Below are 16,764 nucleotides of genomic sequence, written 5' to 3'. Positions count from 1 at the left end.
TTATTTCGTTCGCAGGATTCGTCATCAGTACCTACCTAAATCCTTACCTATCCCAGGCTTGTCGTCGTTCCATAAGTATCTGCTACTACTGGACAGGCAGATGCCCCGACACGGCATTAGCACCTAGCCTAGAGGACAAGGTCCTTTACAGAGACGTACTTTGAGATACTGGGGCCCCGGGGCATGCCTTGGGGCTCTTTTTCTTCTCATTTTTGTTTTTTTTTTTAACATGGCAATATGAAGATATTGTGACGTCTTAAAAAATGGTGACATGGCGATATGGTGACAGCGACATGGCAAAATGGCGACATTGTTACATGGCGACATGGTGACAAAACAATATGGTTTGACATAGCGATATGGTTGATTCAATGACGGTATCAACATGGAACTAAAATTTATATTCACGCTCCAATACCAATAAATCAGAAAACTAACATTGATTGATTGATTGATTGATTTTTGGGGTGTAAGATGTACTGCGACCTGTAAGATCTATTGTACCCCCTTTTAAGCTAAATGAGTTAGTACCTCATTTTATAGCTCCTCTTCTTACCTAATTCCTTTCATGAAATTGATTATTTGGGGTATTTTCAAAGAGTGCAATTTATCCTCTTCGACTTGGTAGCGACCCATGTGTTTAAATCTTTGGTGTATTAGTGCATTGCAACTACCCAGAATGTGGTCTGGTGTTTCTTCTTTTTCGCTACAGAATCTACATGTTGCACTATTTATTAAGCCCAAAATATGTAGGTGCCTTCTTAACTTACAATGGCCCGTGAGGAGCCCAGTGATTAACCTAAGATTGTTCCTACTTAGACTGATACATGATTTGAAACGCTCTCGGTTGTAGTTCCCGAGGAGCTTTTTCGATTGTCTCAGTTTTGGTAGTTCTGCCCAGTTTTTTGCTCTCCTGGACTCCTCGTCTAGTTTTATTTTATTTTTAATGACATTTTCTCCTATTCCGCAATACGGTTCGGGTCCCATTAAAGGGGAATTTGCTCCCGTTTTTGCTAAGGAGTCCGCTTCCTCGTTACCCTGGACACCAACGTGCCCAGGTACCCAGTGGAGAGTGACTTTGTTTATTTTGCCAAGTTCGTTAAGTTTTCCTATACACTCCAATACTAGCTTGGAGTTTCATACATACTTTGGCAGTTTCATTTAGTTAGATACTTTGTAGTTGGGTAACATACTTTGTCAGTTGGATTTTTTTTTTTGTATTGAAAATTCTGTGATATTATTTTAATATTCAATTTCACTTCTCCAATTTTTATAAGATACACTTTTTTCTTAAAAATCTAATATATCATAAATGATAAGATACATTTATGATTTTTTACTAAAAAGTTGAGAACTTTAAATTTTATTTGCCCTTTTCGAAAATAAATCGAAGTTAACAACTAGGAAAAAAATTATTTATTCTTTTCTTAAGTAATTAAAAACTAACTGATTTTATGCAAAGATATTTTACTTTATTTAAATAATAAACACCTATTTTATTTACTTTTCAGAACTTAGTGAATTAAACCGTTTTATTTCAATGCTGCCAACATCTAGTCAATCCTACTCGGCCGAGTCAATGATATCAAATCTCTATAAGTCGTGTCGTGAAATCGATGCTTTAGATAAAAGTCAGTCCAATATGCTACTGCGACAAGCGATAAAATCAGTTGGTAAGTTTTTATTTTAGTGTCTTTCTATTCTACCCACATGATTTTGAAAAAAAAAATAAAAATTCAACACGGGAGTCGAAATGCTTCTGCGTGATCTCTTTTTAATTGATTAATAAATTAAATAAAACCATCTTCATCAAAATCCATTAAATTTTTTTTTTGTTTAATAAAAAGTAATGAATAGGTTTTATGCATTAATTCATCAGCTACCTAATGTTTTCATTTCGAGTCATAGAAATAGCCGACGCGTAGTGGAAAAAAAAAAAACATTTCACTCGTCTATCTGATGTCTGCAGGCAGATTGTAGATGCAAGATAAGGTGTATTCATCTCAATCTCAAACTCATTATGTATAGGTATGTGAAATTTTGTATCCCAGTTTTGCATTGTGGTTTTGTTTCTAAAAATAAATTTTATTTAAAAAAAAAACCAAAAATTAAATTAAAATTTAATAGCGACTAGACGTGAAATTGTGAAAATACAGTAAACTATTTTATTTGAATTTTACAAAGAAATAAGAATTAAACTAAGACATTTGTATTCAAAACAAATTTGTTAAACTGGCGCCATGGAAATAAAGTTTGTAATAAATGGTCTTCATTTTTGTTGACCAGTCAACAATGAAAGATATGAATCGCGAATATTTTTTAAATATTCATAATACATACCATCTTCACAGCTTCATAGCTACTTGGTTGTTAAAGACTATTTAACGGTCATAGAAAAAAAAAATGTCGCACCCTGGAATGTTATGGTTACTGTTTTTAATTTGAATACAAGTCAAGGTTATATTGTATCATTCGCCCTATGGTTTGTGCATTTTTTTTTTTCTTAAGCGTATGACATCGGAATTTATTATACAGAAAGAAATTAATTAATTTTTGATATTAATCCCATGTGGCTTAGAGATGATTCAACTACTTAAATCTCATTTGTAAAAGAAATTGAAGAAATCGTTGTAAAAAGATGTACGTTTTAAAACTAATAAAAAATATAAAATAAAAATTAAATATAAAATAAAAATTAAATATAAAATAAAAATTAAAGTAAATATTTTTAGTTTTCGTAAATATCCTAAAAAGTAACAAAAGAAAAATTGGGACTTTTCGTCTCTAACTGTTTGATATTTTAATGATTAAAAGGACGCTTAGTGCTAAAACCACCAAAAATGTGAAAAAAAACCGGAAATTTGTTGCTATATTTTGCCTTGAGCACTCAAGGTCTAGGATGTTCTGAAAATATCAGAACTGTATTGCATACATACCTATTTACCTTTTTTTTTTATTTTTTGGAAAATATCTAAATTTAGCAGGGCCGTGTGTGAATTGAATTTAGATTTAAACCTTGAAAAAAATCGTTAAAATTACATCCTGCTCTACAGTAAAATAAATTTTAACCTACTATATTCACCACGCAAGTGTCAAAATTTAAGCAAGGTGACAACTCACTTACGGCCTAAAAGAACATTTTCAATTAATTTCCTATTATTTATTTTCACTATGAGACTCTACACTCTACAGCCTGGGCTCAATTTAAAACTAAACAGGATCGTAGTTTAAACAATACGCAACGCACATTTAAGTTGCTTAGAATATTAAAAAATATTTGAATATTACATGTAAATAAAATGCACGACTTGCTCTTATAAAAAATAGTATAAGTACATAAATATAATGGATTAAAATAGCATAGATCAATATGTTAACTAATTTAAATCAAAATATTACTCAAAAATTTTGTATGGGAGGTAGGTACACTTTTTATGTGAGATGTAAAAAAAAGAAAGAAAAAAAAAAAACAACCTTAGAAATTACAAAAACATCATCTGTACCAAATTTGAAAAAAAAATTTGTGCATTAAAACTTTGAAAATTTATAAATAAACAAATTGGTATGTTGTTACGAAGAAACTATTTTTAGACATATTTAACAAAATTTTAAGAAAATTCATTAATTTGTTTTGAAAATTTTTCGTAATTTTTAAATTAAGGATACTAAGGTCCAATTTATTCACTCTCCAAATTCGTGCGCGATTTGACAGATTTTCAATTTTTAATGGCAACTTTAAATTTAATGGAGAGTGAATAAATAAAGTGTCATTACTATTACTCAAAGGTGGCTAGCTTAAGTGTTAACGAAAACTCGAGATTCCAAGTTAAAGAATTTGCTATGCAAAGCAATATTTTTTTTTTCGTAACTCCCTAGTTAACAAACAAAAGTTCACAAACTTGTCATTTTTTAAATATTTGTTACTTTTATGTCGTTTTCGATTGGTTTCACTCAAGAATTCACTCATTCTGAAATCGAATGGAACAGGTCAAATCGCTTCAACTCAATTCTGTTTCTTTATTTTGTGTTTGTGAAATTTCAAATGTCAAATATTGATATTATTTTTTTTTTAAGCGAAAAAAAATATAAAAATTATAAATCTGAAGACGACGGAAGAAGAAAATGTTAAAAAAAATCATTCCACAGCATTAAGGTACCCATTTTTATCTTTTTATTAATTTTAATTTTAATTTATTTTGAATTTTTGAATGACAACAAAAAAAGAATGATTGAGTATTTTTTTTGTTGACATTTTAGTGTTCATGTATTAGTGCTTCTGATTTTAAATCGAGAAGAGAATTTCTCTTCTGAGAAGCATTCTGTCTGTCAGTTTTGTGCGAATAAAACATTTTCAGAAGGCTTCTGAATGATTCCGGACGCTTCCGGAGAGCCAATCGAAAACGCCATTAGTGAATATTATTTAAATTCCAGTTGAAGTTTTATATGATATTTTTAATGGTTTCATAGTTTAAAATATGATACTATAAATGGGGTTGGGGTCAAAATTCTGCCATGGTCAAAATTCTTTTGTCAAAATTCTGCTTTCAAAATTCTGCTTTTCAAAATTCTGCTTTTTAAAATTCTGTTTTTCAAATTTGTAGAATTTTGTAAGATTATCTTCTTGCAAAATTTGCTGCCTATTTGAGACTTACTTACAGTACTTTGTCAATTTTTGTAATATTCGTATTTTTTTTTGATAAATTAATAAATTTAAAAATATTGAGAAAAGGTTTTTTTTTTAATGCTAAATATCTTCGAAAAATAATAATTGAACATTATTTAATTAGTCAAACAAAAATTGATATTCAAAACATTATTTAGAAAAGGAATATACTTTATCACACAACATCGTTTCTATAATAATTAGTTTTCAACGGTATACTCGAATAGATGTGAGTTATAAGAAAGTCAGTACTCTAAGCAGTTTAAAAATAATTTGTGATGGTTAAACAGCAAGCAGTTTAGAAAATACCAACCTAAAAAAACATTAATGAGGTGTATTTTGGTAAAGTAAACGCATGTGCTATGAAAAAAAAGCAGAATTTTCAGATTTTTTTTGTAAAAAGCAGAATTTTGTAAATCAGAATTTTGAAGTCAGAATTTTGACCCGCTCCCTACAAATGTTTTATTATTCAAACAAATATGATTTCGCGAAAACATATCAAAGCCAATTTACACCGAAATAAAAAAATAAAAAATCAATTTTTTAACACATACCTCTATTGTATTTATTTTTCAACGAAATATATGAACAAATGGTCATCACTTCATCAGCTTCACCATCTTCACTATCCGTAGGCAAATTTTTCAGGATAAGTAAAATACTTTTTCAGTAAATTTTGTTCTGTTTCACATTTAGAGCCCATGCGGCATGGTTAACGGTTTAATGGTTAACGAGAAAGATATAAATAAAAATTATTTTGATTTCAAAATTAGGACCTTACGTGCCAGAGTATTTTTTAACCACAATCTGAAGAGCTGTTTTTGAGAAAACGGAGTTAAGAAAATCTTAAGTTGATCAACTCTAGAGATAGAGATATCGATTGAAAACCATTTGTTATATTTGATTTAGGGCCAATTTTTCAATAGTCAGATAAACCTCAGAAAGAGCTTATTCCTAGAAATAAAAGTTTTTTTTTATATTGACATTTATTCTTCTGATAGTCTAACTGACGATTGAAAAATCAGTGCTTAATGAAGAAAATTGGCCATAAATCCTTATTTTCTACTTTTTCCTTTGCGTAAACTGTCACATAAGGTTTTATGTAGAACTTGAATCCTTAAGTTTCAGCTCTTAGTATTACTACTGTTATTCTTTTGATTGCTATAAAGAAAGGTAAATTCATTAGTTCTTAATCGTGCTCAAAAGAAAACTTATCTATTTGAAACCTAAAAATCAGTTATTATAATACACGTGTTTCAATAAAATATAAAAATGCCAAAATAAAAGGAATATAACTTTCACCAAAAACAATATGTTCTTCAACTTTGTGATCTTTGTTCTTAATAAAACAACGAATTTTGGTAATATCTGTTTGAATTTATTGTAAATGAATTTAAATATGTTAATAAAAATGGTTAAAAATGCTTAAAGCTTCATTATGCAGCTAAATGGTCCTTTGGTGTCTCGGTTCAGGTACAAAACATTAATTAGTGTCGTCTTCCTGGTGGAAGATAGCTTGATGCTGGTGGTAGATAGGCTAAACCAGCGGCTGCAACACTTTGTTGATTTGATGAAGATTGTGATAATTCACCATTGTCACCTCCGAGAGCACCGATCACTGAACTCACTGGAGCAGTTCCTTCATCAGAAACTTGACTTGATCCTCCCAAGGCATCATATTGTTCTAAAAAAAAAGATTTTTGTTATTTTTGTTTAAAATAAACCTCAATCAAATAAAATTACCTTGAATCTTTTGTTGAGCATGTTGAGCTTCTTCAGGTGTCCTGTATTTAACAAAGAAGACTTCTGGTTTGCTTGGTTGAGTTGGTGCTGGTGTAGCAATATTGTTGACATCCAATTCCGCTTCCTTTTGACTGAGAACGAAAATTTGGGTCTTCTCCTCAATTGGCGCATACTCTGCTGAAAGTTTAACATTCGAGGCTGAAGGTGCTTTAATAAACACAACGCGATAATTCTTTTGAGGACGTCCCAATACAAAATGTTTTTGCTGAATTTCATTGTCTTCAGGAGCAGAGTGTAAGAAAAACTGTTTGCTAATCAGCGGTTCTTGCAATGATCCTCGTTGAATTGGCGCCTGAGCAACATGATTTAGACCTCCTCCACTAGATTGAAAATTGTGCTGTGGTGCAGAAAGAATAGCTTCGTTTCCAGAAGATCCATCACTCACTTGATTGTAGCTATATCCCAAGCTCACATCCGGTCTTGCGTAGGCAGCAGCAATTAATGACAAAATCTGTAGATAGTATTAAACAATTGTTAGCTTTAAATGATGGTAAATGACACCTGTTACCTACCACAAATGAACGCATGATAAAGTTTGTTTGTTTTATCTGATGAGAGAAATTATCCAAAGAAACGCACAAATAGAAGTGTTGATAAGGCTTGGCCTGCGAAGGGCTTTTATACAACCCCATGAGTTCCGTTTAAAGATGCAGATCACCATGGTTAGCCTTGCCAGACGAGAAATACAACTATCGATAAAAATTAAATTTATAAAAGTTACAAAAGAATTGGGGATATGCCACCAAAACTACCACCACCACTCCCAATATTGTCAATACCATAAACAGTTTAATACGGCGGCACGGCGCCGCTGGCTGCTGTCTAACACCACAATAAAAATCGCTCGACGATCATTTAAACTATTCCATACTAGTTTTGAAATACTTAGTTATTCATGTTTCAGCTTTTTTTTAGTTACATCACTTTCTTGTTGACCAAAAAAATGCCAGAAAAACCACAAATTCAAACAAATGCATACAAAGTAGGGCTAACAGGATTAATGAACTTGAAAATGTTGATGCAGCAACCCTTTCGATGACGTCAGAATTGCTGCTGCAACTTTAACGTTTGTTTATCACCTGCAACTCTAAAATGCTTAATTAAGTAGATCGCTTGGTTGTGGTTCGCTAAGAGCTTTAACCAGCTCTGAATCTTTTCAGCTCAGAGACGAGAGTAGACAATCTTGTTAGTAACTTAAAAAATGCAGTTATTATAATTAAGTGTGACCAATATGCATTTTTTGGTAGGTATTTTCCAGTCATCATTATTAGGTGGAATTTAACAATAATTATAATAATTATGATGATACTGATCGATGTTAACAAAAAAAAAAAAGCCAAATAAAAGAAAACAACAAAAGTTGAGTTAATTTGTTTGTTTTTGTTTAACTTGTTATCAGAATAAAATTAAGTGCTGCAGCGATGAATAAGATTTATTAGGTGATTTTAAAAGATTTTCGAAAATAAAGCTAGTTGTTTGAGTTTGTGATTAAAAATTAATGTATTTTGGGTTTGGCATTACATAAAGTTAATTGTTTTTTAATATGACATTTTTTTTTTGTTGGTTATTTATTTGATTGTAAGAAATTGCTACGATAAAATGACATTTGTGGTGTTATTTATATTATTTTGATATTATATTTTTTGACTTTAGACCTTAAAATAAATTGATTTTAGTGGAAATGAAAAATTTCCATTGAAAATTTACATCATTAAATTTGTTGGCCTCTATTTTGGATAATAAATATTACTGAATGTCTTTTATTGGAAAGTGCATACACTGATCAGACAAAATTAAAAAGGTTACAATTTTAAAAGAATGATTATCAAATAAAGACAGGATTTTTTGATAAGCAAGTTTATCAAAAAGATGGAATCCGCTTTAACTTATTTTTAAATTTATTTATGAAAGCATTTGAAGTTTTTTATAAAAAAAAATTATTGAAAATTTCTTCGTATTGTACGAAAAGGATAAAGCGAAGAAGTTAAAATGAAATAGTTTTCGAAAATTTCAATTAAGAAATTTTTGGAGAAGTTTTTTCAAGCAGCCTATTTTATAGAAAGATATATTAGTTTTTGTGAGTTTTTAATGTGATAAAGTCTTATTAATCTTATCACGTGTGGCTTTGATTGAAATTTCATTGGATCATATTATCTATTTTTGAATGCCAAAAATTGCTACATATATCTCGAGGGTTAGGTATATTCCAGTTTTTCTGTTTTTTTTTTTAGAGTAAGATATGTGTGAGCCAGCATAAACATTTGATCTTTTATTTCATGTACATTAAGGTGGGTCGTTTTTGTTTTTTTTTTTTTCGAATTTCAAATCGTACTAGCGCGGAAAAGTTGAGAATGGTGAAGACTAAGAAAGGGTTAAAATATAATCAAAATCAGTTTATATCTTCTGCCCGCGCATCGGCTCTAAAGCTTGAAATTTTTTTTAAAATGGTATTTTTACAAAAAAAAAAACTAACTACCCTAACATTTTTTTTTAATAAAATAGCTTTGGACAACTCTTATATGAGCTAATTATTAAGTAGAAAAAAAAATTGTTCAAATTGGGTAAGGACTTTCGGTCGCACTGCGTTTTGAAATTTGTCGAAATATGGCAAAATTCCTATTTTTACGATTTATTTTTAATTGTTACAGACTTTTTGGTAAATTATTATTTTTACCTAATTTGAAGTAAAAATGAAGTTGACATAATCAGTGAATGCTCTGGACTCATTAAAGATTTAAAAATGTGTCAACCAAGAGGAATTTGATTATTTATCATTCTCCTCGGCGCACAGTGGTGCATTTTGTGCTTTATGCCGTCAAAAATCATTTCTTGACGAAAAGCCATGATATTTAGGACAATGAAACATATTAGTATGAGAAATACGAAAAATCTTCCAACTTTTATTTTTCAAAATTGTGGTTAAAAAATGGCGGACAGAATAAGAGATTATAGAATATTTTTTTTTTCAAAACTGAAAATAAGCTAGAAATTAATTCGCAGTTAGATTTATGTAGGTAGAACTGTTCATATTCAATGAATTTTTTTTTTAGTTAAAACAAAGACCAAAAAGTACCAAATTATTTAATGACACTTTTATACCCTTGTTATGATATTTGTTGGATTTTTTGTTAGTGTTAGCGCATTTTTTTAGATCTTTCGTATTTGTTTTCATATAAAGTTGAATATTTTGGTAATATATATTTGCCAACTATGTTTTTGTTCAGCCAAATTCGCACACACGGGTGAGGGATTAGGGATAAATTTCGATTATCAATTTTTATTTAATTCTTTTTTATACAAGAAACCAAATGGCATACTTTGTTTTGTCGAAAAAATAATTTAAAACGGTCTTCAAGAAATTATAAAAACTGATTTCGTATTTTGTAACATTATGTAGGTACCTACTTAAAAAAATCAAACTATAATTTTTCCCTATTTTCTTGTTCCTAAAAAGCATTTATGTAAGAGCTACATACTTTTGCCATGAGATGAAGTACGTGTGATCCAGTCGTTCATTTTATTTTTTTAATGGCTCCAACAATTTTCATAAATAACACAAAAATTCTTTGTCACAGAAACTATCAAATTGAGGTTCAAACCATTTCATGAATTGTTTTCGTAATTTTAATAACAACTTTTAAAACTTTCTCAAATATCTTAAAAAAATTAATAATTAAAATAAATTTCAATGATTCCTTTATGAATTCTATAAAAACCTTTAAAATTCTGGGTAACAACCATGTTATTAATATATGTAAAATGTACGTACATACCTAATGTAATACATTAAATGTATTCATAAAATCATAACATAACATGACAGCTTTATTAAACCCGCAATATAGATCCATTTCATTTAACGGTTTCGACTAGTGAAAATTATCCTGTTTTGGCTTGGACAAATGAGATAACTTCGATGGTTTTTATGGATAGAATTACAAATTTTTAATGACATGTCCAAAGAGAGCAAAAGCAACACGAACCGAAAGATAACAAAAAATATGTCTCCTTCTATTTTATCGTCGTTTGTTATCAGCAAACAACTGTTTATGTAATTCAACGAAAAGATGCTGGTTTATTGATTAAATTTATTACGAATATTTTTTATTGGTCATGCGAAAAAGGAACAATCATTTCTAATAAGAATCTAACGTAAATATACGATAGAAGAGTGTTATTGTAAGGAGTGTTTTCTTTTCAAACTGCGTGAGATAAGTACCAAAAGCATCGGCGCTTACACGCAAAGAAAAAAAACCATTTTTTTTTTTTTAATTTTATGTAGGTACTTGCATCTCCAAATTGAATCTTGAAAATCTTGATTTGCGGATACTAGATTTTTGTTTGCATTTTTAAGGACTGTTATAATAATATCCAAAAAAAAAAAAGACATAAACTAGAGAAAATATGGTGGGGCACTCTGGTGTATGCGCAACTTTTTTGTTTTTATTTATTATACCTACTCTTGATTAATTAATTAGACAAAGTACCTTCTGACCATTCTGTGACCACTCAAATGGGATGTATTGTACATGTTTTATTGTATTTAAATGTAAACCTAGTGAAAAATTCTTAACTATTGGAAGCATGATCTTGATGTATTTCATAACACTTTATCTAAGAACACAAAAAACAAAATTACTGGCCTTTTTCTTAATTTAATAGCAGTCAGAATATTATATGCAATCTATGGAAGTAAAATCCACGTTAACATATTCTGATGTTTGTGTTCGTAAAATAAAAGATCGTTCATAAAAAGGTCTTTAAATTCTTACGGCCAAATATTATTGGTTTTATGTCACAATTATTGTATGTTTGTGCTTTAAAAAAAAATAAGTCTGTTGCTTCTAAACACGATTTACATTCAGTAGCCCCACTGGGCTTACCACCATTATTTGTATAGGCGTTATTGGATTTAATCGTGGGCTATTTAATTTTTTTTATTCTGTTCCTAGTCTTAGAAAGTAACTTAGATGTCATGGATCTCATCGATTCAAATTTGTTGTTTGGTTATGCATCAGGCATCATTTCTAGGTAATGATGCGCTTCTGCTCTGTAGCCGCCCATAATGAGATAATATTTGGGTGCATATAAAAAGGCCATAAACTTTTTACTACATGTTTATTGACTCTATAGACAGTTTACATACAAACAACTTTATTACAAGATTTTATATGACATGACACTTCAAAGGTATATTTATATGATTTTCATAATTTTTTTAATTTGATACAATTCTCTAAAAAAAATATAAATTTGGCGAAAATATTTTCTTGTTCAAAATCAGAAGGTCTCTTTATGGCATAGCTTAACATTCTTTTGTAATTTATTTTGAAATTTATAAATAAAATGATTTCATTATTTGATACATAACTTGAAAGCGATCATAAAAAAAAAACCCAAAATTAAAAACAATTCGAAACCGGATGTATTTATATATAGCCATGGCACTAATCTTAAACCAAATATGTGATCTTTTCCCTCAAAAACTGTTATCCCTACCATCAATTTGCATCCAAAATAGAAAAAAAAAATAACCTAATCAATATAATGTGCAAAACAATAAAAATCATTAATTTTGTTTTGATCCATGTTCCGAATACCTTGTAAGATGATACCTATACTTTGTTGGTAAAAATACCTTGAGGTATATTTTCTGTTTAATGTGTAGGCAAGTTTTAACCCATGGCATCATCCCCAAATTATGAAAGATGATGTCAATATTTGCAAAAAAATAAAAAAAAAAAAATAATCAAATCAAAAAAATTTGTCACATTGTCACAAAAAAACAAAACACGGGATAATATTTAATTTATCAAAATTAAAATACAAAATAGTTAAATCTTTTTGACTTTAACCATGGTTTCTCCAATTTGCATGCCAAAAATGCGAAGGAGGACTACTAATTCATATAATCGAAGCTTAAAAAAATATGAAAATGATAAATATCAGTTAAGGTGATGTAATTCAATGAATCGCAGATAAATTTACAGATAATCAACTAAATGGCGCCATTAAAAATGTGTCGAATTTGTCTTAAATTTGCATTAGTGTCACTTTGCCATAACGATATCATATCACATGTTTTTTTTTTTATTTTAAACAGTAATGGATGGTATTTTTTTTTAATTAAAGAAAGTCTAAGGTTATTATGTTGAATGTATTTGCAAAGCGTTGAGGGCATCGTTGGTTGGTAAGACAACATTAATACTGATTGATTGCCGATGACAACTAAACATTATGGAACTTAAAGGAAGGCGGATTATTCAAATTATGTTTTGACTTGAAAAAGAAAAACATCGATAGTATTTCATTTTAAAAAAATAACTTGCGGGTTTGATAGGAAAGAAACAGACTCTTGGAACTATTTTTGATGTTTATACGTTATTAAATTGTTCTTAGGTCTGTTTAATGAAGAAAAACTAGAACAGAAAAGATCAGAACAGCACAAATTCTTGAAAACTGTCAGAACAAAAAAGATCAGAAAAGTACACCTTCCTATTTTATAGGGTTGACTTTTGCCTATCAGTTTTGAAACTTAAAATAAAAATAATTTTTTTTGTTATGACTTTTCATTCAAATAAATTATAATTAATCAGAATATTTGTTCACATTTTGAATTTTTCTTCATATTAAGAAGATTCTAAACAAATTTTCATTATTTTAAATTTATTTAAATATATTTTTGTAAGAATAAAACAAATCAGTTGCTGTTTGACACTTCTCACTCGTTTGCTCTACCTCAAAAGTAGGTGCAGAAAAACTTGAACTAATCTGTGCTGGAAAACTTCATGGAACACAAAATGACAGTTTGTAGAACAGTTTTGGGCAAGGTTTTTCTTCATGAAACACACAAACCTGTACTTTTCGGATCTTTTCTGTGCGGATCAGATTCATTCAACAGACCTCTTATCAATTTTTTGTAAGAAGTGCTAGAAAAGTATTAGCATGCTCAGTACCGGCGCCCCTGGGCAAAATTGCAAGTGGCGCCTCTCAAAAAAAATTCATTTAAAAAATTTTTTAAATCACGAAAAAAAGAAAAAAAGCAATAGCAGATTATGTCTTACTTCTCTAATGCATTTATTAACAATGTGCAGTTTATTAGAGTACATAAGGTTAACTTAAAAAAAATTAAATCTTTATGTCATTTAGGCTCAATTGACAAGTTTACCTTTATCTCTGACTTTTTTGTTTAAGCACATTTAAAGAGTAGGTACTGTTGGTTTTATTTGAACACATATTTTTTCAAAAACTTTTTCAACTAAGTACATTAATGTCGTTTTCGATTGGAATCACTCAATGATTCACTCATTTTGAAATCCAATACAAAAATTCGAATCGCTTCCACCCAATTCAGAAATTTAATATCTGTTTTGGTGAAAAATAAAATAATTTTTTGCTTTTTCACTAGGAGAATAAAAAACTTGCAGCAGGCTTCTGAATGATTCCGCACGCCAATCGAAAACGACACCTTTATAAGTATTAGGTTTGTTCGTTGTGAGCTCTAGGGCACTCTGGGTCGCTCCGAATTCGTTGTCAAGCGTTTTTTGTAGCTCCTTTTTCAACCAAAGCTCTGAGGTGTTCGATGTAAAATGAAAACCCGAGAAACTCTGATTTTTTTGACAGCTACATGACTTAGAGTGCCCTGGAGGGGGGGACAACGAACAGACCTATTTTTTTATTCTCACACACGAACGTAGTTTTTATAATGGAGAAGTTGTCAGTTTTTGACTGGGTTTTAGGTTTTCGGGATTTTGTTTTTTCGGGATTTTTGGTTTTCGGGTTTTTGGGTTTTCGGGATTTAGGGTTTTTTGGAAATTACCAGCTATGATTTAGTGATTTATATATAGGGGCGCCTTTGCAAAAATTATATTGGTTGGTGGAATATTAGAATTGCTTTAGTCTTTCAAAAGAAATTGGGGCGCCTTGTTCTTCAAAGATGAACGAAGATTTTGGACACCATTGTCCTTCTGGAAGCCAAACAAACTAACCCAAAATTGGGGGGCGCCTTCATTCTTCAAAAAGTTTAGGACAAACAATACGAGCGCCGTTGAAAATGTAAAATAGAAAAAAATTGGGACGCCTTGTGAAAGTAAAAATAAATAAAACATCGATTGGAAAGACTTCGTTAGTTCGGGGCGCCTGCGGCGCCCCTCAATTCTTACGCCCCTTGGCGACGGCCCAGGCTGCCCCCCCCTAAAACCGGCCCTGAGCATGCTTTAAGTCTTTATCAAATTTCAAAACTTCGGCAAAGTTTCGAACGTGCCTACGTTCTTCTTCAGGAAATATTTAAATTGTAAGAGATTTCTTAAAATGTATTTTGTTAAGAAACCTCTTAATATTTAACTAGATATTGCATATATTTCCTAAAGAAGAAGGTATAGACATGTTAGAACGTTGACGAAAATTTGAAATTTAATAAATACCTAAAGCCCGCTTAGGTTTTAATATTTTAAGGAAAAGGCCACGAAGATAGAAATTACTGGTAGGAAAGATTCAAAAATTATTCTTCGATTTTTAACAACAGAGAGCTCTATCAGAATTGAAGTACCTACAAGGTGCTTCCAAAAATTTCAATCCAATGTTTTAATAAAATATTTGAAATAAGCTCAGAAAACTTCATAATGTTTTTTTCCCTCTAATTACTGTGTAAAATTACTTTTTATATTTTGCATGTAGGTATATAATTTTTATTCTGTCTCCTTTTTGACTTTCTCCCTTAAAATTTTCTTTATTCTTTACAAATATTCAATAAATATATGTAAAACCAAAGGAGTTTAGTCAACTCACGCCTTTTAAGTAATAGAAATAAAATTGATGTTAAATAATAACCTGGAAATCGGTATTTTTACTTGCTCTATAGACTATACGGCAAGTATTGATTTTTGGTCTCGTTTAAAAAAAATGTTTCTGGGTTTTTGTTTTTTTTTTTACTTTTTTTTTATATTCCTACGCCTCTTCCCCCCCCCCCCCACGTGCTGGGGTCTATTTTCGCCGAGCAGGGTAGAGTTGCCTTATTCCGGCCGTCTCCAGTAGCCGGCCACCTTTCAGAAAAATCGTTATAACTAGTGATTTTGTAGGATTTATTCCAAATTTTTGCTCTTATGCTGTTCTTTTTAATGTACCTCCTAAAATAACAATATTCTTATTATTCTTGTTATTCAGTTTTCTTAGAAAAAATAACTTTTTGTGAAGTGATACAATCGGGTATGGTTTTTTTTGTAATTTTAATGCCGAAACCCACTATCGTATTTAGTGTTTTGTGGAAACAATTTTCGAGCTAATGCTTTGAAATGTTGTTTTTCTTATTAAATATATATTATTCTTCAAATAAAATAGGTTTTAAACAGGAAAAAGATGTGAATTTTGGTAATTTTAAGGGGGGCCGGAGATAGAATACAAAAAAAAAAAGCTTCGATATTCAAGAGTTTCCTGTATTCGGCCCCTTTTATTGATAAAAGTTTAAAAAATGGGGAAAAATAGATACATTTTTTAATCATTTAATGTTATAACTTATTAACAATCAAAATTGTTTCTAAATTCTTAAAACACAAAGATTTAAATAAAAAACATTCAATTTATTTAAGGTTGACCTAATAAAGTCAGTGGCCGAAAATAGGAAACAAAGGCCGGATTTAGGAGAATCGGACTTTTTTAAACAAAAACTTAAATAAAATATTTTTGGGAAATATTATTAACTTTTATTTTAACCATACCAAAAAATTAATAAATAAAGTACATTTTATTTCAAGAATTATTCGAAAATGTTGATATTTGACGTTTCTGTGCTTTATTTTTTGAGACAAAATCCTTAAGGGGCCGGCTACTAGCAACTCTACCCTACGAAGTCATTTGCGAAATATCATTGTCATTGTTAGAAATATCGAATTTATGGACGTTTTTACTCGTAGAAATCAAAAACGAACGTTAAAAAATCGGGAAGTCGGTGCTAGCTAGTTATCAGTCACCCACTATGTGTGAAATGGGTCTTAGTACCTGAGACCCAAGAAATGTCCGGTATCATATCTTAAAAGGTGGAAAAAAAATCTCATTTGGTCACCATGTTAAAAAAATGCATAAGTATTGATAAGTTTGACTATTTCTATAGGCTGTTTTTTTTGGGAAAATTCTCGATTTATTTTTACATTTTTTGGGTGTCGTTTTCTTTATATAACTATATCTTTGGAAAACTACAAATAATTTTAAAAATTGTTGTACTCGAACAAGAATTAATAAGCATTATTAAAATTGTTCAACAACTTTTGTCAGTTTTCTCCGAATTTGTTAACAAAGAGGATTCT

General features: G+C 30.0%; 2 protein-coding genes across 4 annotated transcripts in view; one reads left to right on the top strand and one right to left on the bottom strand.

The window, feature by feature from the left end:
* The window catches only part of LOC129908446 (protein gone early), a 77,458-nt gene that overhangs the window by 29,055 nt on the left and 31,639 nt on the right, over nt 1-16,764 (top strand). For all 3 annotated transcript variants that reach the window (XM_055984913.1, XM_055984912.1, XM_055984910.1), the window contains one exon: nt 1,512-1,673. In XM_055984913.1, the coding sequence (XP_055840888.1) occupies nt 1,512-1,673 (162 nt within the window). The remainder of the gene's footprint in view (nt 1-1,511; nt 1,674-16,764) is intronic.
* LOC129912543 (uncharacterized) lies at nt 6,056-6,923 on the bottom strand (the record flags this gene model as incomplete). Its single annotated transcript, XM_055990836.1, has 2 exons — nt 6,056-6,347; nt 6,407-6,923. Coding segments are annotated over 2 exons (714 nt in total), but the record flags the coding sequence as incomplete, so codon positions are not given.

Source organism: Episyrphus balteatus, chromosome 2 (genome assembly GCF_945859705.1).
Source record: "Episyrphus balteatus chromosome 2, idEpiBalt1.1, whole genome shotgun sequence".
NCBI classification, from domain to species: domain Eukaryota; kingdom Metazoa; phylum Arthropoda; class Insecta; order Diptera; family Syrphidae; genus Episyrphus; species Episyrphus balteatus.
The sequence above is the reverse complement of the archived record's forward strand: the minus strand, read 5'-3'. Positions and strand labels throughout refer to the sequence as shown.